Genomic DNA, 24,739 nt, shown 5'->3' with positions numbered 1-24,739 from the left:
AGGATTTAAGTGTATGAGCTGGACTTTGAATAAATGTCTGTATCATTTTAGACTCTAACATACTGTGATTTTGAATTTCTAAGAAGTCAATAGTAAAAGGGACAACTGGAATGGGGCTGGTTTTAAGGTAAGATGATTTTATTTTTGAGGCTTGATGTGCTGGTAGATTGTTCATCAAGCATCTGGGAAAGTATCAGTTGGCTTTAGAGAGAGCTGGGGCTTACAATATTGGAGGTTTTTTTTGGCATAGACATGGCAATTCACGAGGACTCCCAAAGAGAACATAAAGAATTTAAGAAGAAGGAGGACAAAGTCTTGACTATTAATAATATGTGCAGGTTAGAATAAAGTAGGATCAGGTATAGAAAAACCAGAAAAAGATTAGAAAGTTATGGGATAAAATAGGAAGTGTAGCCTCACCAAAAACATGGAAAACACTGTCTAGACAAAAAGATGGTCAAAGCTGTTGACTACTGCAGATATCAAGAAGACAGGCTTAATCTGGCCACAAGGAGAAAAATAGCTGGGGATCAGTAGTTTCATAAGAGTTACATAGTAGCCTGTATGTAATGAATTAAACAATAAGGTGGTGAAGTTAGGGAAATAGATCATCTACGAAAATCTGTAGGCTCTTAATTTGAGATCTTGAGAAAAGGAGAGAAAATGTGAGAAAAATTAGTGCATGGTAGCTGGAGAATCCCAGGGACTGGGGAGCCTGGTGGGATGCCGTCTATGGGGTTGCACAGAGTCGGACATGACTGAAGTGACTTAGCAGCAGCAGCAGCAGCTCGGACAAAGAACAAGATATAGGAAAGTTTCTGTGAGAGGGACAAGTAGGCATCTTTATAACTTGGTAAGGAAAGAGACAAAGGGTAGAAGACTGAAAAGCAACTGAAGGAAAATGGCTTTCTTAAAGTAAAGAAAGTGTTTTAATTTGAAGAATACTAAAAAATAGTAAATAATGCCTATAATCAACTATTAAAAGTTATATAAGGTAAAATAAGGGCCCTTCTTAAGCCCCCTGATTTACAAACCCCTATCCCATTCTACCTTCCCTGTTAATAGTTTGGGAGGAATGTTTTCTAGAATTTTCCTTTATTTAAATAAGCATCTCTGTCTCTGTCTCTTTGCATCTGTTCTCAGATGTATACTTTTTGTTAAGTTAAAATGAAATGATGCTATGTAATGTTTTCAAATTGCTTCTTTCACATCAACCATGGAGATTTTTCTAGATCAATACATACAGTCACATATCCAATCCATTTTATTCTTTTTAACAGGTGCATGATGTTCTTTTATTTCGCTAGATCATAATTTATATTGAAATCCCTTCATTGATGAACTTTTCTTGGTACCTTATTTCTAGAAAGGGAATCGCTGGGTGTGGTGGCCTGAATAGAGCCTCCAAAGGTATTCCACATTTTAATCTCTGGAATCTATGAATGTTACTTTTTAGACATCATTATTAGCTTAATCACCACAACTGGTTACCACCGTGGGAAGATTATCCTGGATTGTCTGAGTAGGCCCTAAATGTGGTTACAGAGGTCCTGATAAAATGGACGCAGAGGGGGATTTTACTATACGAGGAAAAGACCACGGGCGACAGAAGCAGAGAGAAGCAGTGTCAGAGGTGGAAGATGCTATGCCACTGGCTCTGAAGCAGGAGGACAGGGCCAAAAGCTAAGTGCATACATAACATATGGTTAGCCTTCAGAAGTTAGAAAAGCAAGGAAACAGTTTCTCCCCTGGAGCCTCTTGAAGAAAGCAGTCTTGTTGACATTTTGGTTTTAGTCCCATAACAATCACTTTGGATCTCTGGCCACTAGAACTATAAAATATAAATTTGTGTTGGGTTTAAGCCATGAAGTTTGTAGTAATTCAGTATGACTGCACCTGAACATGATTACATCTACAAAGACCCTATTTCCAAATAAGGTCACATTCCTATATATTGGAAGTTAGGATCTTAACATTTATTTTGGGGGATAGAGTTCAACCCATTCATAACATCTGTTAAGAAAAAGTCACTTCATCTGTAAGTGGTTTTAAGCTTTGATTTCTGGAAACTTGTCATTTAATGCTGGAATTGTTACTACCTCACCCAAATTAGAAAAGTCCTGTCTGGATTTGGGATTTCAGGAAAACCTCAGAGGAAATAAGACAGGATGGTGAGTATTTGCAGGATAGTGAGTTTGGTATGGATCAGAGAGCATCTCAGAATATACCCATGTAGCATATCACTTTAATTAGTAAGTGAGTAAAATTAAACAACACATTTTTTCCCTTTTATTTCCTTTTAATTTTTATTTTATACTATAGTTGATTAACAATGTTAATTTCAGATGTACAGCCAAGTGATTCAGTTATACATGTACATACATGAATTCCTTTTCAAATTCTTTTCTCATTTCAGTTATTACAGTGTTGAGCAGAATTCCCTGTGTTATACAGCAGGTCCTTGTTGGTTATCTGTTTTAAAACTAGCAGTGTGACATGTCAGTCCTAAATTCCCAATTTATCCCTCCTCCCTATCCTCTCCCCTTGTTAATCATAAGTTCTTTCTCTATTTTTGTTTTGTAAATGAGTTCATTAGTATTTTTCTTTTTTGGATTCTGCATATAAGCTATATCATATTTGTCTTTCTTGGTCTGATTTACTTCACTCACTATGATAATCTCCAGGTCCATTCATGTTGCTGCAAATGGCTAAACAATTTATTTTCACACACACATATTGATAATACAATGTGTTTGTGTGCGTGCTCTTCAGATAATATCTAAAGAAAAGCAGCACAGCCACTCCAGTGTTCTTGCCTGGAGAATCCCAGGGACAGGGGAGCCTGGTTGGGCTGCCCTCCGTGGGGTCGCACAGAGTCGGACAGGACTGAAGCGATTCAGCAGCAGCAGTAGCAGGGAAAGGCAGACAGCAGGGATGGCATAGGGAGGAACACACAGGCTTCTGCAATGTGGTGAGTTCACGGGTGTGTAGCATTAGCCTTCGTTATTTAATCTTTTGTTTATATTAACATATAATAAAACAGCAAGTATAAATTACGCTTTAAGTAAAATGGGCTTCCCTGATAGCTCAGCTGGTAAAGAATCAGCCTGCAATGCAGGAGACCCCGGTTCGGTTCCTGGGTTGGGAAATTCCGCTGGAGACGGGAAAGTCTACCCACTCCAGTATCTGGCCTGGAGAATTTGTACAGTCCATGGGACCGCAAAGAGTAGGACACGGCTAAAACTGTGCCTATATAACAACAACAACAACAAAAAGCCATAGAGATTGTAGAAAATATGCTTTGAGAATGGTTTCATGCAGCTAGGCCCAGAAATTGACACTGGAAAGCGGCACCATCTGTTTCTCAAAGGCAACTTTTCCCGGCGGTACTTGAGAAAGAGCACTGGGTAAACTCCCGCTAACTATGAAAGCATTACAGTAACTTGTGTTACTATACGACTCAAGCACCAACAAATCAGGAGGCTCACAGGTGAGCAATGAAGCCCCGAAATCACAACTTCCACGTTGTTTCATCACTTTACCAGAGAAATTCTTCCCGCACAAGCAGCGGGAGCAAAGACTGCTGCCCTATGCCAAAAAGGTAGCGCCGGCGCCACAACAGCTACAGCGCATGTCCGGAAGTTACGCAATCCCATAAGGTAGCGCGGCCCTACCCGTGGGGAGAGTTTCCGCCATTTTTGAAAATCAGGAAGGTCCGGGGGTGAGTACAGCTGCTGCTGTGATGGCAGCCTTTGCCGTGGAACCCCAGGCGCCCACGTTGGGTGAGTAAAACACTGCTTTTCCTCGCTAGCACTGCGATGCACACTGTCAGCTTGGAAGCGGGCACGTGCGAGACAGTAATCGTAGGGTCTTGTCTGCTAATTTCAAGCCGCAAGGGGCTAGCCCTTTGGCTCGCCCCCAGGTTCCAAGTCCGCCCCCTTCTCTAGGCGTAGCCACCCTGTAGCTACCAAGGGGGCTCCGGGACGCTGCGGGCTCCGAGGAAGTCGAAGAAACGGCGGTCTTCTGGTGACTAAGCCGCTTTGTATTCTCCCCGCAAGCCAGAGCTAGACCTGTCCATACCTGAGACGCCGCCGGCGCGGCAGAAGCTATGCTGGATTCCCGGATCCTGTGAAGCGGTGGGAAGGTCCTCACCTGTGAACACGTGGGTGGGCGGTGCCCTGGAGCGCGGTCACCTTTCACCGCTGTTCGATCATCTAGGCTTCTCATTACTGCTCGATTCCAACTCCTCCCGGGATTCGCAGAAGCAATGTGTTTTTGATGGAAACTTGAGTTGTTCGATATTTAATTAACCAGGTGATGGCAGCCGTTGAGATATTCCCTTAATAGGAAGCCATGAGTTCGCTTCATTTTCTTTATCTTGGGAAAATGACTCAATTGTAATGATTTTAAAAATCATTTCCGTTATATAATGGGGGCATTAAAAAAATCTTGCATGTCAACCTTGGATGTCGGTTATTGTGTGTGTGTGTGTCGGTTGAGTTGTGGGTTTTGTGAGAACCGTGGAATAGCTTGAAACAGAAAATAAACGGTCTACTATAATAGCGACGTATTTGAAAACTCGATTACAACTTTCTGAGTTTGGAAAGGAGAGCAGCACGATATGTCTGTGTAGAATGAGTTTTGTTAGAATTGAAGGATATATGATGTTGGCCATATTTTGTACAAAATCAGTTTCTTTTGACAATAGAGTAACTTGAACTGTTTTACTATTAGTTATAAAAATCTAAATGTATAATATTAGTGGAGATACTCAGCTACATTTAAAGATGGCCTAGGTATTTATGTCTTGTATTATTTTAGAGGTCAGAAAATTTTTCATTTCCAGTATGAAAGTCTTCTGCTTAACAAAAGCATTCTGGTGTATATATTTCTTGGGGTTACAATTATGAATAAACCCCTAGTCCGAAATCTGATATTAGCTGATGTTGCTTAAATCCTTATTTCAGACGAGGTATAAACATTTTCCCAGCACCTCAGTTCAGTTCAGTCGCTCAGTCGTTTCCGACTCTTTGCCACCCCATGGACTGCAGTATGCCAAGCCTCCCTGTCCATCACCAACTCCTGGAGTTTACTCAAACTCATGTTTGTCGAGCCGGTGATACCATCCAACGATCTCATGCTCTGTCGTCCCCTTTTCCTTCAATCTTTCCCAGCATCAGGGTCTTTTCATGTGAGTCAATTCTTCGCATCAGGTGGCCACAGGATTGGCGTTTCAGCTTCAGCATCAGTCCTTCCAATGAATATTCAGGACTGATTTCCTTTAGGATTGACTGGTTGGATCTCCTTGCTGTCCACGAGACTCTCAAGAGTCTTCTCCAACACCACAGTTCAAAAGCATCATTTTTCGGGGCTCAGCTTTCTCTGTAGTCCACCTCTCACATCGATACATGACTACTGGAAAAACCATAGCCTTAACTGGATGGCTCTTTGTAGGCAAGGTAATGTCTTTGCTTTTTAATATGCTGTCTAGGTTGGACATAACTTTTCTTCCAAGGAACAAGTGTCTTTTAATTTCATGGCTGCAGTCACCATCTGCAGTGATTTTGGACCACCCCAAAATAAAGTCTGTCACTGTTTCCGCTGTTTCCCTATCTATTTGCCATGAAGTGATGGGACCAGATGCCATGATCTTAGTTTTCTGAATGTTGAGTTTTAAGCCAACTTTTTCACTCTCCTCTTTCATCAGGAGGCTCTTTAGTTCTTCACTTTCTGCCATAAGGGTGGTGCCATCTGCATATCTGAGGTTAATATTTCACCCGGCAATTTTGATTCCAGCTTGTGCTTCATCCAGCCCTTCTTATGGTGTTTCTGTGTTTCATCCAGCGTTTCTTATGGTGTATTCTGTGTATAAGTTAAATAAGCAGAGTGACAATATACAGCCTTGATGTACTCCCTTCCCTATTTGGAACCAGTCTGTTGTTTCATGTCCCGTTCTAACTGTTGCTTCCTGACCTGCATATAGATTTCTCAGGAGGCTGGTCAAGTGGTCTTGGTAGTCCCGTCTCTTTAAGAATTTTCAACAGTTTGTTTTGATCTTCTCCTTGCAGCAGAAGTAGATATTTTTCAGGAACTCTCTTGCTTTTTCGAGGATCCAACGGATGTTGGCAATTTGATCTCTGGTTCCTCTGCCTTTTCTAAATCCAGCTTGAATATCTGGAAGTTCACGGTTTATGTACTGTTGAAGCCTGGCTTGGAGACTTTTGAGCATTACCTTGCTAACGTGTGAGATGAGTGCAATTGTGCAGTAGTTGAGCATTCCTAGCACCGACACGACTGAGCAACTTCACTTTCACTTTTCACTTTCATGCATTGGAGAAGGAAATGGCAACCCACTCCAGTGTTCTTGCCTGGAGAATCCCAGGGACCGGGGAGCCTGGTGGGCTGCCGGCTGTGGGGTCGCACAGAGTCGGACACGACTGAAGCGACTTAGCAGCAGCAGCAGCAGCACCTAATGGAACACTAAAACTAATGGATACTTCGACAAACGATGCTAGCTGAGTAAGACACACTGCTTAACAGTTTAGGAGTAGAGACTTGGAAATGGAAATTTAAGACTTGAGGATCCACCAATATAACTCTCTAAGGAAAATTAGTCTGAGGGCTCAGTGGTCAGTGACAGTTTAGTTAAGAGTCCTTTGGCTCTCCTCACTCTGGTTATTTCTGTTGTATCACAATATGTATTTAGATGTGTCAGAATTTTTTTGACTTAATTTTTAGTATACTTGGCTGTTGTTGTTTAGTCGCTAAATCATGTCTGACTTTTTTGACCCCATGAAAGGTTCTTCTATCCATGGGATTTCCCAGGCAAGAATCCTGGAGTGAATCTCCATTTCCTCCTCTGGGGAGTTTTCCGAACCCAGGGATTGATCCTGTGTTTCCTGCCTTGGCAGGTGATTCTTTACCAATTCACCACCTAGGAAGCCCATATATGTTTTTTTTTCTCTTTTGGGGCTGGGAGATGGTACCTAAAACTTTGTACTTTGAGTTTATGAATATATGTTCATAATATGCTTTAGTTTAGACTTTTGATTTGATTTTACTATTATGTTCTTTGGAAATATGTAGTAGTACCATGGTAACATGGTAATTAATTAGCACTTTGAAGTAATTACAGTGTAATATAGCTATTCACACCTATTTCAGTATTTGCTTTCTTTTCCTTTTTCATGTGCTTGCATTGTTACTGTCAAGTTCAGTTTAGTTCAGTCGCTCAGTCATGTTCGACTCTTTGCGACCCCATGAATCACAGCACGCCAGGCCTCCCTGTCCATCACCAACTCCAGAAGTTCACTCAGACTCATGTCCATCCAGCCGATGATGCCATCCAGCCATCTTATCCTCTGTTGTCCCCTTCTCCTCCTGCCCCCAATCCGTCCCAGCATCAGAGTCTTTTCCAACGAGTCAACTCTTCGCATGAGGTGGCCAAAGTACTAGAGTTTCAGCTTCAGCATCATTCCATCCAAACAACCCCCGGGAATGATCTCTTTTAGAATGGACTGGTTGGATCTCCTTGCAGTCCAAGGGACTCAAGAGTCTTCTCCAACACCACAGTTCAAAAGCATCAGTTCTTCGGTGCTCAGTTTTCTTCACAGTCCAACTCTCACATCCATACATGGCCACAGGAAAAACCATAGCCTTGACTAGATGGACCTTTGTCGGCAAAGTAATGTCTCTGCTTTTCAATATGCTATCTAGGTTGGTCATAACTTTCCTTCCAAGAAGTAAGCGTCTTTTAATTTCATGGCTGCAGTCTCTCATTTGCAGTGATTTTGGAGCCCAAAAATATAAAGTCTGACACTGTTTCCACTGTTTCCCCATCTATTTCCCATGAAGTGATGGGACCAGATGCCATGATCTTCATTTTCTGAATGTTGAGCTTTAAGCCAACTTTTTCACTCTCCACCTTCACTTTCATCAAGAGGCTTTTTAGTTCCTCTTCACTTTGCCATAAGGGTGGTGTCATCTGCATAGCTGAGGTTATTGATATTTCTCCTGGCAATCTTGATTCCAGCTTCTGCTTCTTCCAGCCCAGCGTTTCTCATGATGTACTCTGCATATAAGTTAAACAAGCAGGGTGACAGTATACAGCCTTGATGTACTCCTTTTCCTATTTGGAACCAGTCTGTTGTTCCATGTCCAGTTCTAACTGTTGCCTCCTGACCTGCATATAGGTTTCTCAAGAGGCAGGTCAGGTGGTCTGGGATTCCCATCTCTTTCAGAATTTTCCACAGTTTATTGTGATCCACATGTTACTATCAAGGTCTGCTGTAATGAGAAATAAGAGGAAGAGTAATTAATTGACAGCATTTGGATAGCATTAAACACAATTTTGAGGCAGTTAAAAGTTACGGTGTAGTTAATAAAGGCTGTATAAAATATCAAGTACTTTCTGAGTTCCATAAATCACAAATCAGCCTTGTCAGATAATTGAAAAATTAAATTTTCATAAGCAGAAATTGCAAATTTTACATGTATACAGTAAGTTTTGGCTATTGTACTATAATAATAATAATAACTAATATTTGTGAGTACTGATTGTATATTAGGCACTTGAGTTAAGTGCTTTATTTGCTATCTTTCTAATCAAAGCTGGGAGATGTGATTATGTCCATCTTTCTGAAAGACTTGAAACCAGGTCTCTTGACTCCAGAGCTCATGTTTTCCTTACTGTGCTATTTTGTTTTGAAATTAGAGGAAGTTATAGCTTCCTTATTTTCATAGTTGGAATAATAATATTACCTATCCTATAAATTGTGAAAAATAATTTTGAACGGTTCATCACAAAGTATCAGCTCTCCTCTTAATTGGTTTTCTGTTAGGGAGATTTATTGATTATTCCTAACTTTAAAATGAATGGTTCTAAAAAATTACCCGAAGCATATTTCTAAGTTGATATGCTGTCATCACTGTTATTTCATATGTGCTTTAATGTGTGCATAATTACACTTTTATTATAGAAATGACATGGTTTTTGTGTATGGGGAAAGAAAAACGGGACATACAGCTAAACCTGTTGTGTCTAATTTGCTTAGACTTTATGTTGCTAGTGCATCTTGTCCTTGTTTTTGGTTGTTACATAGTAGAAACTGCCAGAAAGTCCTGTATGTATTAGGGATTTTTTTTTAGTCAATAAGCAAAAATTTAAAAATGAACATTGATTCTTAAATCTATGAAATAATGTAAACAGCTGTCAAATATTGTTTTGTTAATGCAAAATATTTTCATATTTTTTTGGAAAAAATTTTAATGGTTTTTAAAATAATTTAACTGTGGTTCTGTAATATTTAACAATTTTTATTAAATTCTCAAAATTGTGTATACTGGTCCTTGTATCTTTTTGTTACCTATTATTACATTGAAGTCCTTTCTCTGTATTTTATTTTCTGATTCATTTAGGATCTGAACCAATGATGCTGGGTTCACCCACATCTCCAAAGCCAGGGGTTAATGCCCAATTCTTACCTGGTTTTTTAATGGGGGATTTGCCAGCTCCAGTGACTCCACAACCTCGATCAATCAGTGGCCCTTCTATAGGAGTAATGGAAATGAGATCACCTTTACTTGCAGGTAGGTAAATGCTTGGGCTTCCCTGGTGGCTTAGCCATAAAGAAGCTGCCTGCCAATGCAGGAGATGCAGGTTGGATCCCTGGGTTGGGAAGATCCCCTGGAGAAGGAAGTGGCAACCCGCTCCAGTATTCTTGCCTCGGAAATCCCATGGACAGAGGAGTCTGGGGGCCTACAGTCCATGGGATCTCAAAAGAGTTGGACATGACTTAGTAACTAGACAGCAACAAAGGTAAATTGCTTAGTATAGTTTTAAGTACTATCAGTGCATGTACTAGAATTTTAAAAAGAGTAGTGATACAGCTTTCACCTTCATCAACTAAAATTGAAACAGGTGTAAGCAATGTAATTTAATTCTAAGAATCTCTAAAAATATGCATACTGCATTTTATTCAATCTAGCATTGATTGTAACACTCACCATTAAGCACCACTAGGAAAGAAAAACACTAAATATGATACACCATTTGCCATTTTTTGTAAATTATTCCTATTTCAGAGATGTTAAAGTGGGTTTGGATAGGGGGAGGGGAATATGGTCATTCAGCTTCAGCTGGATTCAATTTAAAAAATTTGTCTTAATATAATAACAGCAAATATTCAAAAGAAGTATAATTTGTAAATTTGTAGATGTGAAATTGACTTCTAGTCTTAGTGAGTTAAGATTCTCACTCAGTGTGTTTAGTGAAGGGACTTACTCCACAAACTATGCTTTGCAGTTGCCAGCACAAAATATTGTTACGTAAATGAAACTTCTAATACAGGACTCTTTTAGCAAACAGATATTTTAAAAGATAGTTTGGATATTTTGACCATGGGTAGTGAGAGCTACAGAAATGGTTGAATTCCAAATGTGAGCTAATAAGTGTTTTAATAGATATTTAAATAGAAATTCTTCTTTCTTTAATTGTCCTTAAGGTATTATTGGGCTTCCCAGGTGGCGCTAGTGGTAAAGAACCCACCTGCCAGTGCAGGAGATGTAAGAGACTTGGGTTTGATCCCTGGGTAGGGAAGATCCACTGGAGGAGGGCATGGCAACCACTCCAGTATTCTTGCCTGTAGGATCCCATGGCCAGAGGAGCCTCGTGCCCTGCAGTCCATAGGGTGGCAAAGAGTCAGACACTACTGAAGCAACTTAGTACGCATGCATGTGCGGTGTTATTTGTGTTAAAGTGGTTTATAATTTTTTTTTAAAAGATTTATCGGAGAATTATCATAAGTTATAACTGAAGCGATTCAGTTAGAAACATTATCTTGGACAGATTATTTATTTTTACATATTTCAAGTGTGTTATTTTATTGTTGTAGCTACCATATATTAAGTATTTATGAGCCAGGGAGTATCCTAAGCATTTTATATGTTATCCTGTTCTTTTATCAGTCTTAACAAGTAGTTGGTACTGTCTCCGTTTCTTAAAGGAGTAAACTGAGGCTAAATGCGGCATAGAGCTTGCTGGAGCTCGCTGGTTAGTGACCACAGGTGGTCAGAGGTTGGGCCAGTCTTGTTCTATAGCCTGTGCTCTGGTGTGAATGGCTTTTGCTGCACTGTCTTGACTCAGACATTAGTCTTACAGACGGTGTGGGTTGCTCTACCAGTTGGCACTGATGATTCTCTGACTTAAGAAGGCCTCTTTGTAGCCCCCAAAGTTGGTCCTTTTCCTGTATGTTTATTATGTACTTTAATAAATTTTTACTGTGAGAAACATGGGAATTTGACAGTCAAATTCCACATTAAAATATTATATTTTTTCAGGTATATACAGACTGGAGCTGTTTAATATTCTACTTTCAAGTGAGAAATAGGATTAAACTTGGTATTGAATTGTTAAGCATTTTGTAGAGAAGACAAAAGTTGTATGCATTCACTAAAAACTAAAATTTCTATATAGTCCTTCTTCTGGAAGCTTTTGTTCAAAGGGCAATCTGTGAATCACCAATATTGGCATCACTGGCAGCTTGTTAGAAATTCATAATCTCAGGCTCCATCCCACACGGTCTGAGACAGAACCCGAATTTTAACAAGATGCCCAAGTGACTCTGTGTATTAAGGTTTGAGAAACATTGGGAGACAGGAGTTTAAGCCATTATTTTAAAAATATTAAAGGATCTTACCAGATAGATGGAAGATTTCTTTGTTTTCTCACCTGACTATGTCTCTTTTACATTGTTAGGTGGATCACCACCACAGCCAGTTGTGCCAGCTCATAAAGATAAAAGTGGAGCTCCGCCAGTTAGAAGTATATATGATGACATTTCCAGCCCAGGACTTGGATCAACACCTTTAACTTCAAGAAGACAGGTGATATACACATCCTCATTGATGACCATCCATACTCATTTCATGTTTTCATGTCGTTACACAGTGAGGGTCGGTAATTTGAAATGTTTCCCTGAAGTCTGTTTTAGTATAACTCTGTTGCACAGAAATAAGCATTAGGGACAGTTACCATAGAGTCTACTGTTTATGGTAAACAGTCAGCGATTGTTTAAAAGTTCAATATACATAGTTTTGTGACTTAACAAATGAAGATCTAGGGTTTTATCCAGATCTCAGGTACCTTGTGATGATTTGAGGTCATTATTTTTAGGGATGGTTTTATTAGTATAAGACTAATGCTCTTTGGAAGGAAAGTTATGACCAACCTAGATGGCATATTAAAAAGCAGAGACATTACTTTGCCAACAAAGGTCCGTCTGGTCAAGGCTATGGTTTTTCCAGTGGTCGTGTATAGGTGTGAGAGTTGGATGGTGAAGAAGGCTGAGCGCCGAAGAATTGATGCTTTTGAGTGGTGTTGGAGAAGACTCTTGAGAGTCCCTTGGACTGCAGGGAGATCCAACCAGTCCATTCTAAAGGAGATCAGCCTTGTGTGTTCTTTGGAAGGACTGATGCTAAAGCTGAAACTCCAGTACTTTGGACCCCTCATGTGAAGAGTTGACTCATTGGAAAAGACTCTGATGCTGGGAGGGATTGGGGGCAGGAGGAGCAGGGGACGACAGAGGGTTAGATGGCTGGATGGCATCACCGACTCAATGGACATGAGTCCGAGTGAACTCCGGGAGTTGGTGATGGACAGGGAGGCCTGGCGTGCTGCGATTCATGGGGTCGCAAAGAGTCGGACACGACTGAGTGACTGAACTGAATCTGCATGTTTATGAGTGATGGCTTAGTACGTTCCTGGTGTAGGTGTTCTGATGGTGATGTTAAATCGTGGCTGGTGTGGATGTACGTGTTCTGCCAGTGTTACTTTCAGTTATGGATTGCAAGGTAGAGATTCTCTGTTTTGATGGGACTGATAGCACAAAAAAGTGTCTAATACTTATGAAGTGCCTGTAGTGTACATGCCCTGATCTCATGTATTGTTTCATTTAATCCTCACAGTGACTCTGGGATGAATGAATCTCTTAGGAGCTTTGTCTTATCACTGAGGAAACTAGGACACCAAGAGCCCAAGGCAATTAGTCTAGTTGAGCCAGATTTTAAACCTGGGAATATTGACTCTAGAGCCAGTGTTTACAAGAACAATGTTGTGCTAATACTACTATGATTAGTCTTGGTTGTCAGTTGAAAGGTAGTATGGATTTTTCTTTTAAGTAGCAAGTTTAGGAGCTTTTATAGTTTTCTCTCCTATTACTGTTATGCTTAGTAGGATACGGAAACAAAGTGTTTCAGCTAAACTGGTAAGTTCGTTGTATAAAGATACTTATGCTGTTTGATTTGGAGGAATATTAAAGGCCTTTCTTTAAATCAAATATAGTATATTTATTGGCAAGTTTAAGAAAAGTAGAAAAATCTTTCAGTAAATTTTGATTGTAGGCTTGATACACCTGGCCTACTGGGCCTATTTGTAAAGCAAAGCAAAATTAATTCATTGTGTTAGACAGAATACTTTCTCTTACCAACACTGGTACACCTGCCCTCCTGTTCAGTGTAGTAGCTACTAGCCAAGTATGGCTGTCTACACTTGAAATGTGGCTAGTCCCATAATTAACTGAGATGTTGTTTTGCAGAAAGTTTTAAACCCTTCATTTTAGGTTAGAAGGATTGATTAACAAAAGAAGCCATTCATTACACACACAGTAAATAGTTTCAATTCTCAATAAAGGCTTATTTGATTAATTTCAATATACTGTCTCTGAGAGAAAAGAAACAGAAACAATAGAACTGTGGCATGCATATCACCAGATTGTGCTGAAACCCACATCCAGACTTGAATGGTGCTGGGAAGTCCAGAGTAACAGCAGTCTGGAATCCCTTTTAGGGAAGAGAGTCCTGGCTGGTGTGTCCACTCCACGGGTGAGGTTTTTGGGGACTCCCGCTTATAGTTCCAAGCTGCAAAACAATACCATCATCAGCTCGTGTGCAAAAATGCAGCTCTGGTTTTTAAGTTTTACATTGCTGTTTCTTTTACCTTATGAGTCATAAGACTTCTTAGATCCTGGGAGGCTGGCTAGGCCTCCAGGGGCTCAAGAAATTACAAACGCCACTCCTTTTCTTATCTAAAGTGCCACTTGATTTGCTAGTAACAGTTGGTGTGCTTGCTGGCAAGCACATAGTTTGGCATGGTGAGAAGTCAGTCAGAGGCCTGCTCTCCAGCTTCTGAAGCCTGAACAAGACTCCCTCCATTTTATTTATAATTTCCCTAACAGATGTACATGCCTACTCTAAAACAATTACTTGTGTGGCTTGTGTTATATTTGGACAGTATTGTGATAAACTTAACTAAGTCCAGAATATTCTGTTGTATTTTTCTAAAGGTTGATAGGTAAATCTGATGTTTAATTTGGTATGAGGACCTCTGGCTTATAAGTTTATGCCACCTTTCATTACTCCTCTGATAATACCTGGAAAGAAAAGGAGTTTATAGTTACTGCTATGTTCAAAATGTTTAAAAATCTTGTGAGCCATAATTTGTAGATAAAGCTTTTGACTTGAAAATTGCTAAGAATATTATTAAAGCCCAAATTAGTTTTACCCGCTGAGACTTTGGAAATCCTCTCTACTCATAAGTTCTCATTAAGAATTGAACAATGAATTTGTATCCTCCTTTAATAATCTCTTGACATTTGATCTGGTTGCTGGGTAAATAACCAGATTTTAGATTTTCTTAGTTTAATCAAAATCGGTTAAAAAAATTTTCTCTCTGTTTACTTCTAGAGAAAGAGTCTTTCTCATTCTCGATTAGCTATTGTTTTCTATTTTGTTTATAGAAAGATTTTTTAACTACTTAAATCTTTAATTTTCTCAGATTTAAAGGAACTAGTTTTTGTTACTTTTTACTAGTAGAGGCAGAGATATGCTGTTTACTGTGTAGACTGGTTTGAATCTATACTATTTCATGATTTGTAAATGTCAATTTAAAAATACAATTTTGCCAACTTTCTGTTTTTCAGTTTGAACTTCGATGATTTGAAGAATCACCCTTATATCTGTTATTTCAAATACTGTATTTTAGGTACTAAAAACAAATAGCAGTGTTACTGTTAATAAAAATAGTGTCTTTTTACCTAGTGCAGCTTTTCTTATTTTAAACATTATAATACGCTAACGAATCTGCCTTTTTAGATTAGTAGTGTTCAACTTAAAAAAAAAACAACAACAAAACAAGCAAACTTAGAAAGTACTCTTCAATTGTGAGCTAATAAGAGGCATTGCCAGTACCTGGTAGACATTCAGTTGTCTGTTGAATGAAGTTCTTCGACATTTACTGTGTTTGTTTTATGGTTAGAACTTTGCATTTGACCTGAACACTTTCTTCTGTTTTCGCGTAGGCAAACATTTCAGTAATGCAGAGTCCTCTCGTTGGAGTTGTGCCAACTACTCCTGGAACAGGTAAGCAATGCCTTTCAATACAGTGACAATTTTTTACTCTTTTAATGAAGATAGTAAGACCTTTGTTGGTAATTGCCAAACTTTTGTCTTATTTTTCAAACTTGGAGACTTTCTCAAATGTCAGTAACTTTCTTTAGGAAGGAAATATTTGTATATTGGTTCTTTTCTGAACTTACAGATAAGGTTATGCTATTCTACTGTGTCTCCTGAATTGTTAAAACTGTAATTAAAAAAAAAAAGTTGCAGTTGAGAAGAGGAATGCAGACTGAATAATAAAGATGTTTTGAGAGATATTAATGCATAGCTGTAAATCTGAATGTCACTGACTACAAATAGCCATTGATTATATCTCGTTTTTCTTTAAGATTAATGGTATTTCTGTCACTGTCAGCATCATCATAAGCACAGCTTTTCCTACATATTTATGTATTTATATTTATAATCTATCAAATGTTCATTCAGCAAATACTTGGCATACAATCATGTACCATGCCCTGGGAAACTGAAAAAAAATAGAATCTTTGCCTTTATGGAGCTTACATTTACTTATGAAATTTACATTTATAAGTAAATAAATAGTTTGTTAGAAGGTAACATATTTTGTGGAGGAAAATTAAGCAGCAAAGGGAAGTAGGAAATAAGGGCTTATATAACTAAGGTAGCGTTATTAGTTTTCTTTTGCTGCTGTAACATATTACCATAAACTTAAAAGTGGTTTGAACAATTCAGTGTATTATTTTTACAGTTCTGGAGGTGAGAAATCTGAAATGGGTTTCAATGGGCTAAAATCAAGGCATTGGTAGCCCATGTTAATTTATGGAGGCTCTGGGGAAGAATCCGTTTTCTGCCTTCTCCATCTTGTAGAGGCTGGCCACATTTCTTTCTGGTCTTCTTCCTCCATCTTTAAAGTCAGCAACATTGTATCTTTCTGATTATTCTGCTTCATGTCAAGTCTTGCTGTTTGTCTTTTAAGGACCCCGGTGAAGACTTCCAGCCCTTGTGGATAGCCAGGATAATCTCCGTATTTTAATGTCATCTGATTAGCAATATTAACATCTGCAGTCCTAATTCTCCTTTACCATGTAATGTAAGATTCCTAGGTTTTAGGGATAAGGACATGGACAGCTGGGGTGGGAGGGCATTATTCTGCTTACTACAAATAGTTATGGAAAACTAACATTTGCTCAAAAATGTTTAGGGAAAATTTCCTAAACAGAGGAAGAAGCAAGTACAAAGGCACTGAGGTGGGATTGTGTCTGGAGTGTTCAAATACGTGTCAAGAAGTTAGTGTGAACTGGAGTGAGGGAGGGGGTGAATACTAGGAGATGAGGCCAGAGAGGTAATGGGGGTTATTGTATTAATAGCACTTGGTCTTTACCCAGAAAAGGTAGAAAAATATAGGACGAGACTGCCCCTGTGAGTAAGGGAGTAAGGGACAGGGTGGAAGCAAGGAGATCAGATAGTTGGCTACTACCTTAACCCAGGTCAGAGATGGGGGTGGCTTAGACGGAAAACAGGACAGGAAAGGAGGAAAAGAGAAGCAACAGCAAAAACAGATGAAATGAAAGAAGCACTAGCAAGACAGTAGATTTAAATGAACTGAATGGACAATTATATAAACGAAAGGTGCCCAACACTCCTGTTTAAAGGCAAAATGGATGACAAAATAATAGCAAGTGACAAACAGATCTTTTTATCCTCCAAATCTTGATTTCTTCAAGCGGTGTGTGAGCCATCACTGGCAGTGCTCTTTAAAGTGTAGGTTTCTGGCTTGTTCAATGCTATTTCTATCATCTTCCTCAAAGTTCTTCCAGCCTCTACCCACTGCCCTATTCTAACGGCATGTCCACACTTACAGATATCACAGCAGCATTCTACTTGGTACCAAAATCTGTATTTTTAAAGAACTTTTGCTGTAACAAATTATCACAAACTTAATGGCTTAAAACAACACACGTTTATTATCTCATAGTTTCTGTGGTCAGATGTCTTGGGCAGAGCTCAGATGTTAGCAGGGCTCTGTTCTTTTCTGGAAACTGGATGAATCTGCGTCCAGGTCATTGGTCATTCAGTTGCATTCAGTTGGAGGACCGAGGTCTCTGTCGCCAGAGGTTGTTTTCATTGTCTAGAGGCTGCCCTCACTCTTTGGCTTCTAGTTTTCTTTCTGTCTTCAAAAGCCACAATGGCAGATCAAGTCTTTTTATATGCTTTGAGTCTCTCTGACCTCTCTGTTCTCTTGTAGTTCTGATTTGACTTTTCTGCCATCTGCTGCTGTTAAGGGATCATTTGATTCTTTTGGTTCACTGCAGTAGTCCACAGTAGTTCTTTATTTTAAGATCAGCTGATAAATAACCTAATTCTATCTGTAAAATCCCTTCACAGCAATACTTGGATTAGAGTTTGGTTGAATTACCAGTCAATCAAACTGGGGGACAGAAACCTTGGGGTGATGTCTTTAGATTTCTGACTATCACATATCATGTTAAAAAATCTAGGATGTCACCTCTATTTCAGTTACATACTTGAGGTGAAGTGTTCTGGGGGAATTAGTTCAAGTTTTAGCCATCTTAATCTGATCAAACAAATAGGTAGGTGACAGTGCTTTGTTGTGTGATAATACCTTGCTACTTGACTGTGTGCTATAATAGTGACTGTTTGGCTGAGTCAGTAAGTGATTCCAGAGACTTTGGAAATGGAAAAGCATGTAATTTAAGTAATATGTTATCTTTTAAAGCATTTCTTAGTTCTCTAAAAAGTGTTACAATATTCTTATTGCTGTCAAGTAGAAGAGTACAGAGTTAAAGCTAATTAAACTTTCTTTTGTTACTCTGTTTTTTCTAATACTGTAACTTCTATGAGGTTCTTGTAATTTTAGAAACCATATGTGAAAATATAAAAACTGTGATAGGAAAATATCCCTGTCATAAAATTGGCCACTGGGAGCCACTGCTGCTTCTCCTTTAAGTTTAAAGAATTTATGTATAGAAAGTCTTAATGGGACATAAGTGAAAAAGAATGCTTCTCCTTGAAAAAGAATCCTTTTGAAAACATGTTGTAGGTATGAGGACTATGATGCGTGGTCAATACTAAACAAGAAATTGAATAAAAGAGTTGAGAAAATTGAGGGAGAATATGTGGACTTTTCGTTTTTTAAACTCTTACATTTAATGTTAAATACATGAAAACTTCTATAATTTGTAAATTTCAACTTTTGGAGGTTGACAGCTTTTATAAAGAGATATCACAGAACTTAATGGTATGAATTACTGATTTATGCTGAGGTCTTTGTACCCATGAGTTTAAAGCTCTGGGAGTTGGTGATGGACAGGGAGGCCTGGCGTGCTGCAGTCCGTGAGGTTACAAAAAGTTGGACACGACTGAGCGACCGAACTGAACTGAACTTGTATGTAATAAGAAGATTTTGGTTAGTTTTTAATTCTTTAACTGAGGTTAAAAATCTCTTAAAATCTTATTTCTGGTGCAGGAAAACCTTGGTCATACAACAAAGTAGGTAATCAAGATTAAAGAATTTCAGAAACTTTTCAATCATTATTGCCTCTGGTAAAGAATATTGAATGTTTGCCCTGTCTTTCCCCATCCTCACTGATTAGGTTTCTTCTGCTATTTAAGTATTCTTCTATTTTTCATCCTATTTTTAATTGCATTTTTTTTTCTTAAGTCCTTTCTTTTACTTGTCACCCTTTGCAAGCAGTATAGCATTTACTTGTACTGAGCTAGAGTCCTTATTTGTGTTAGCATACTGTTAACAGGTTAAGTATGATATTTAGATTATAGCCATTTCTGGCTGCTTTTGTTGATGCCAGGAACTCAGAATTCTAATAGTGTTCCCAGAAGAGCAGATAAAGGGCTGATTTTTCTGTGAGCAACTTTTCCCTGACACTTCTTTTTCTGATCTGGGTTAGCTGTTCCTTGTGTGTGCGCCTATAGAACTCTCTGCTAGGCTCTTATCTTACCCCATTACTGGGTTATGATCTTTAGGACAGAGATTCCTTCTATATACCTTCATTGTTTACCTATCACAGAGCTGGGTATAAAGGGACGTCAGAAAATGTTGGTTGACTGAATGGATTGATGGATGTAAGTTGTAGTGAGTTGAATGGTTGCCTCCAAAATGACATGTTCATATTCTAACTCCTGGAACCCTGAGTACTGCTTTTTGTGGCCAAAACGTATTAAGTTAAGGATCTTGAGAGGGGTATCTCTCAAGGAGGGTGGACAGTTAAGGAGAGAGGAAAAGAGGGGAAGATAATCCTGGTTATTACCTGGATGCAAGTGCGCCCTAAATCCAATCACAAGTGTTCTTAGAGGCACAGAGAAATTTGGCACAGACAGGAGAGATATACAGAGGAGAAGGTGATATGAAGTGAGGCAAACATTGAAGTATTGCAGCATGAAACTAAATAAATTTTGGTGATTAATTTTAAAAAGTTTAATTTTAAAAAGAACTTATAAAACTTGTTGCAATTTAGGGAAATTGATCAATAAAGATAATTTATTTTGCATTAAAAAAAAAAAGTTAATGCCACAGGCAGAAAGAGAGTCCCCCAAAGATGTCTATGTCCTAATACCCAGGAGTTGTGAATATGTTACATTACATGGTAAAGAGAAATTAAGGATGCTATGGAATTAAGATTGCTAATCATCTCATTTTACACAAGAAGGTTATGCTGGACTAATAGAATGAACCCAACAAAATCACAAAGGTTCTTAAATGGCGAGGACCATTGTGTTCTCTAACACAAAAGTCACCAGGGTTTCTGGAAGCTATAGGAGCCAGCAAGCAAGGAATTATTTGATTGCTGCCCTTCAGTAGGTGTTAGACTCTGCTGAAAACTTGTTCTTAGACTTCTGGTTTCCAGAACTGTGGGAGAATAAATTTCTGCTGTTTTAAGCCACTCAGTTTGTGGTAGTTTGTTACAGCAGACAGAGGAAACTGCTATATGTATATAGTGTTTTGAGGCAATGACATCCCAACACTGATGATTGGAATATTTGTGTCCCAACTTGGCGTGGCATAGTTTTTCTTTAATATATTGTGTAAAATTAGCCTTAATCTAGGTTATATTAGTTTCTTATTGCTGCTGACACAGATTATCACAGATTATAGTGGTTTCAAATAACTCATTTATTATTTTAAAATTCTGGAAGTCAGAAATCTGGAATATGTCTCTGTGGGTTAAAGTCAGAGTATTAGTAGGACTCCATTCTTTTGTGGAGGTGCTAGGGGAGAATCTTGTTTTCTTCTCTTTTCCAGCTTTTAGAACTCCCCATGTTTCTTGCCTCATGCATTCTTACCAACTTCAAAGCCTGCAGTGGTTAGTTGAGCCTTTATTTCACATCATTTGTTTCCCCTCGCCATTTAAGGACCTCTGTGATTTCTGTTGGGTTCACTCTATTAGTCCAGCATAATCTTCTTGTGTAAGATGAGATGATTAGTGATTTTAATTCCATAGTATCCTTAATTTCTCTTTACCATGTAATGTAACATATTCACAACTCCTGGGTATTAGGACATAGGCATCTTTGGGGGACCATTTTTCTGCCTGTGGCATTAACTTTTTAAAATTAATGACCAAAATTTATTTAGTTTCATGCCAAAGTAGCCATAGTACCATTGATTGGTCTTTAATTTTAGTGGGATAATATCTTATGTTTTAGTCAAAGTACTAATTGCAAATTGTTTAAAAATAGCACATAGTACTTAAATGCAGTACTATAATGAAATGCTGCAATCTTTAGCTTTATTCCTCCAGAACTAGCTAGTCCAGATCTTAGAGCTATTCCTTTTGGAATTTAGCTTCCCTTACCTGAATAAGTTGCTGTATTAGCTGTCTGTTGTCACTATGACAGATTACCACAAGTTCAGTGACTTAAAACTGTTTGGATTTATTTTGTAATTCCAGAAGTCAAAAGTCCAGAGTCAGTTTCATTGAGCCACAGTCCAGGTGTTGGTAAGACTAATACCTTCTGGAGGCCCTAGAGAGGATCCATTCCCCTGCTTTTTGGTTTTGTATTTTCCAGTTTCTAGTGGTTACCTATATTCTTTGGTTTGTGGTCCCTTCTTTCAACTTAAAAGTGTGCTGTGTCACTCCAGTCTTTTTCCATCATCACATCACATCTCTTGTGAGGACACTGGTGGATGTATTGGGAGTCCACCTGAATAATCCTCCATAGTCTTCCCATCTCAGGATCCTTAATCTTAAATGCATAATCTCTTTCGCTATGATAAAGTAACATCACAGGTTCTGGGGATTAGGATGTAGCCATCCTGGAGGGCCATTACTTAGTCGACTGTATATAATTATATTGCTAATTCTTGATTTTTATTTTTAAAGTTGCTATATTTATCTTAAGGTAATTGAATATAATTATCTCCCTTGCATTATCTGAATATAATTGAAATATATCAAACTTTATTCCTTTGTCAGTGTTTTATATTACTATGATTATATAGGTGCTGTTTAGTGTTGCATCAAGTAGTATAATTTATCCTTCCTGTAACATTTTAATTTTTCTTTAGTTAATAGTTTCTTTTTTCCATTTGTCTAATTTTCTATGTGCCATTTGCTTCCTTTAAGCAACTGTTCTGCTGCTGTGTCTTTTTAAAAATGTTCATGGATTCATTTTTGTTTGTTTTGTTTTTTTTCTCAGCTTCTCTTCTGGCTGTTTCCTATCTTATCTCAGAATTTGCCTTAGCAAGTTTCTAGAGTTGCTCTATTTTTCCTAGTTAACATGTTTTCTTAGTTTATTTTCTCATTTTGGTGAAGGACATATTTGAGTACCTTTCTAGGAAAAGTTAACATGGGAAATAAACTTTAAGACCTTGAGTTTGCAATGCTTTTTCTCTTCCTTATAAGCAGGCTGCTTGTTTGGCCAAGCGTAGAGTTCTAGATTGGAATTTTGGAGGCATCATTTCTTTGTCTTCTGGCTTCCAGAGTTCTGCAGAAGCCATACTCGGTGATGGCTCCTAAGTTGTTGTAGGGGCTTGGTTTCAAAAAATCTAAGGTCTCTGTAGGGTTAGTGTTGTCAGTTTCACAAATCTGCCTTGGTGTGGGACTTTATTTTTCTGGGGAATTGGTGGATCCTTTAAATCAAGACACTTGGCCTGGGTTTTGGCAAACTTCCTTGTATTTGATAATAGCTTTCCCACTGTTTTCTGTGTTCTCTATCTCTCTGGAACTTCTTCTGTTTTGTGAGTGCTGCAGAGATTTCTAAATTTCTACTTTTTCTGTGTTAGAGTGTCTTTTATATCTGTATTCTGCTTTCTGAAAGAAGTCATAATCTGAATTTCCAGTGCATCTAATAATTTATTTTAATATTTTAATATTCAATGATCTTTTCTGCTGCTGTTCTCTTAAAGTATTTAAAATGTAGCATCCTCTCTTGTTTCATGGTTAAAATAACTTACCAGTGAAGTTCACGTTGGACTTTTATTCCTGTTCATATTGTCTGTTTCCTTCTGGATCTTTTTTTTTCCTCTCTCTCTCTCTTTTCTTTTTTTTTTTTTTAATCTTACACCTTTTCTTAGTGAAGGCATATATATTGAATGAGGCACTAAATAGCTACTTGGAGTCTCTGTGTGTGTGTTGACAATGGTAGGAAGGGGGAAATTAGTGGAGAGAGGTTATTCTGTCTCTTTTTGGGCTTTGCTGTAGGAGCACTGGACAGTTAGAGATTTTTCCAACAAAAATGTATCTGATTTCAGCATATATAGGTCCTTTCTCTTAAATTTCCCAAAGAAAAATTCTTTAATATTTGGTATTAATGTCTAAGCTGTTCTGAATGTAGGAAAGGGGAAGTCTTCTTTTCAATATGCAGATTTTCGCTTAGTTATTACATAGTTATTCTCCACTGTGACTGGGACCCACTGAGTCCTGAGCTATTGACGCTTCTTTACCTTGGGGATTAACACCTTGGTTTTATGGGGGTGGAATAAGCTGCACAAGATGAGGAAGGGCTTGCCTTTTCATCTCTTATTATATACTCTCTTAAACTAGTTTTCCTTGATTTCAACCAGGAGTCTGTTTCACACCAAAGTCTCCAAAACCTTGGACTTTCCAGAATCATTGTTATTAGTTACCTGGCAAACGCTGGAGATGAATACTGGTATTCAGTTCGTCGTACTGTTTTGGACATTGTTATATTCATCTGGGTACAATGCATTTATCAAACTGCAAGTCTGAGCAGACAGTCCTTGCAGGAAGTTTAGGGGTCCCCAGGGCCACTTTCATTTCATACTTGCTGGCTACAAATTCAGGCTTTCCCAAGCCTAGTCTAAGGTCTGATAATTCACTGGACAGATTGAGGATCCACTGAAAGTGCAATGCTTACAGTTAGTTTTATTATGGAAAAGATACAGATTAGAACCTTCTAAAGAAAGAGCTACGTAGGCTGAAGTCTGGGACTGTTCCAAGCAAGAGCTGTGATGTGTTATCCTCTGGCCGTTGAGACATGGCACTATGCACAGAGTAGCAAGCAGGGAAGCTCACGGAGCCTCCATGCCTTGAGTTTCCATTGGAGTTTCATCACATAAAAATGATTGCATCGTTGATCAAGTGGCTAAACTCAGTCTCCATCCCTTCTTCTGTCCAGAGGTGACCTTTTTAAATAACATGAATGGTCTTTATGGGTGGTCATTATGGCACGACCTATTTCACTAGAAGTCACCTTGTTAGCATGAACTGTCAGACTCACTTGAGGTTGAGGGGCTTGCCACAAATACCAGAAAGCACTCTCCTGGCTGGGGAAATTCCTAGGGTTATAGGGGTTATCTCCCAGGAACCTGGAAAGGCCAAACATCTCTTTGGATTGAAACCAAATTCTTTTTTATACTTTGTGCTACATTGTTTCATGCTAAGAAGGTAACAGCATTGCCAGGAACCTCTTTTTCTGGGAAGTTTCATATGCCATGTATCTTATTTAAAATTTCCCACTCTTTCTGTCTCTTATTTTCATTTAGGTTAGTGGTCTGTTTTGAAATAATTGAATCTGGTCTTTAATTAAAGACGTTTTCATAAAAGGTAATAAGTTCTTTTGCCCTCCACTTCCAGTCTGATCTTAAGACTGTTTGAGTAATGATTTACTAAGGGAGACACAATTTGATGTGGTATGATAGGCATGCTTTTTCATTTTACAAAGCATTGCTTGTAGGTACCAGAAGTCTGATTGAAAGGAAGTAAAATTACTGGACCAATGAAACAGTAATAAGGTGGGGGGCAATTGTGCTAAAGTTATGTACATACTTTTAGGTTATGTATTAGTGATTTGTTTTTCAGAGTAGTTGATGGGGCAAAAGTTAGATTGC

General features: G+C 38.5%; 1 protein-coding gene across 1 annotated transcript in view; it reads left to right on the top strand.

Annotated features, from left to right (window-relative positions):
• Positions 1-3,703: 3,703 nt before the first annotated feature.
• Positions 3,704-24,739, top strand: part of NUP35 (nucleoporin 35) — a 32,833-nt gene continuing 11,797 nt past the window's right edge. The window contains exons 1-4 of the mRNA XM_068968329.1: positions 3,704-3,782; positions 9,418-9,588; positions 11,756-11,883; positions 15,354-15,414. Of these exons, the coding sequence (XP_068824430.1) occupies positions 3,743-3,782; positions 9,418-9,588; positions 11,756-11,883; positions 15,354-15,414 (400 nt within the window). The 5' untranslated portion in view covers positions 3,704-3,742. The remainder of the gene's footprint in view (positions 3,783-9,417; positions 9,589-11,755; positions 11,884-15,353; positions 15,415-24,739) is intronic.

This window comes from Capricornis sumatraensis, chromosome 3, assembly GCF_032405125.1.
Source record: "Capricornis sumatraensis isolate serow.1 chromosome 3, serow.2, whole genome shotgun sequence".
In the NCBI taxonomy this organism is placed as follows: Eukaryota; Metazoa; Chordata; class Mammalia; order Artiodactyla; family Bovidae; genus Capricornis; species Capricornis sumatraensis.
The sequence above is the reverse complement of the archived record's forward strand: the minus strand, read 5'-3'. Positions and strand labels throughout refer to the sequence as shown.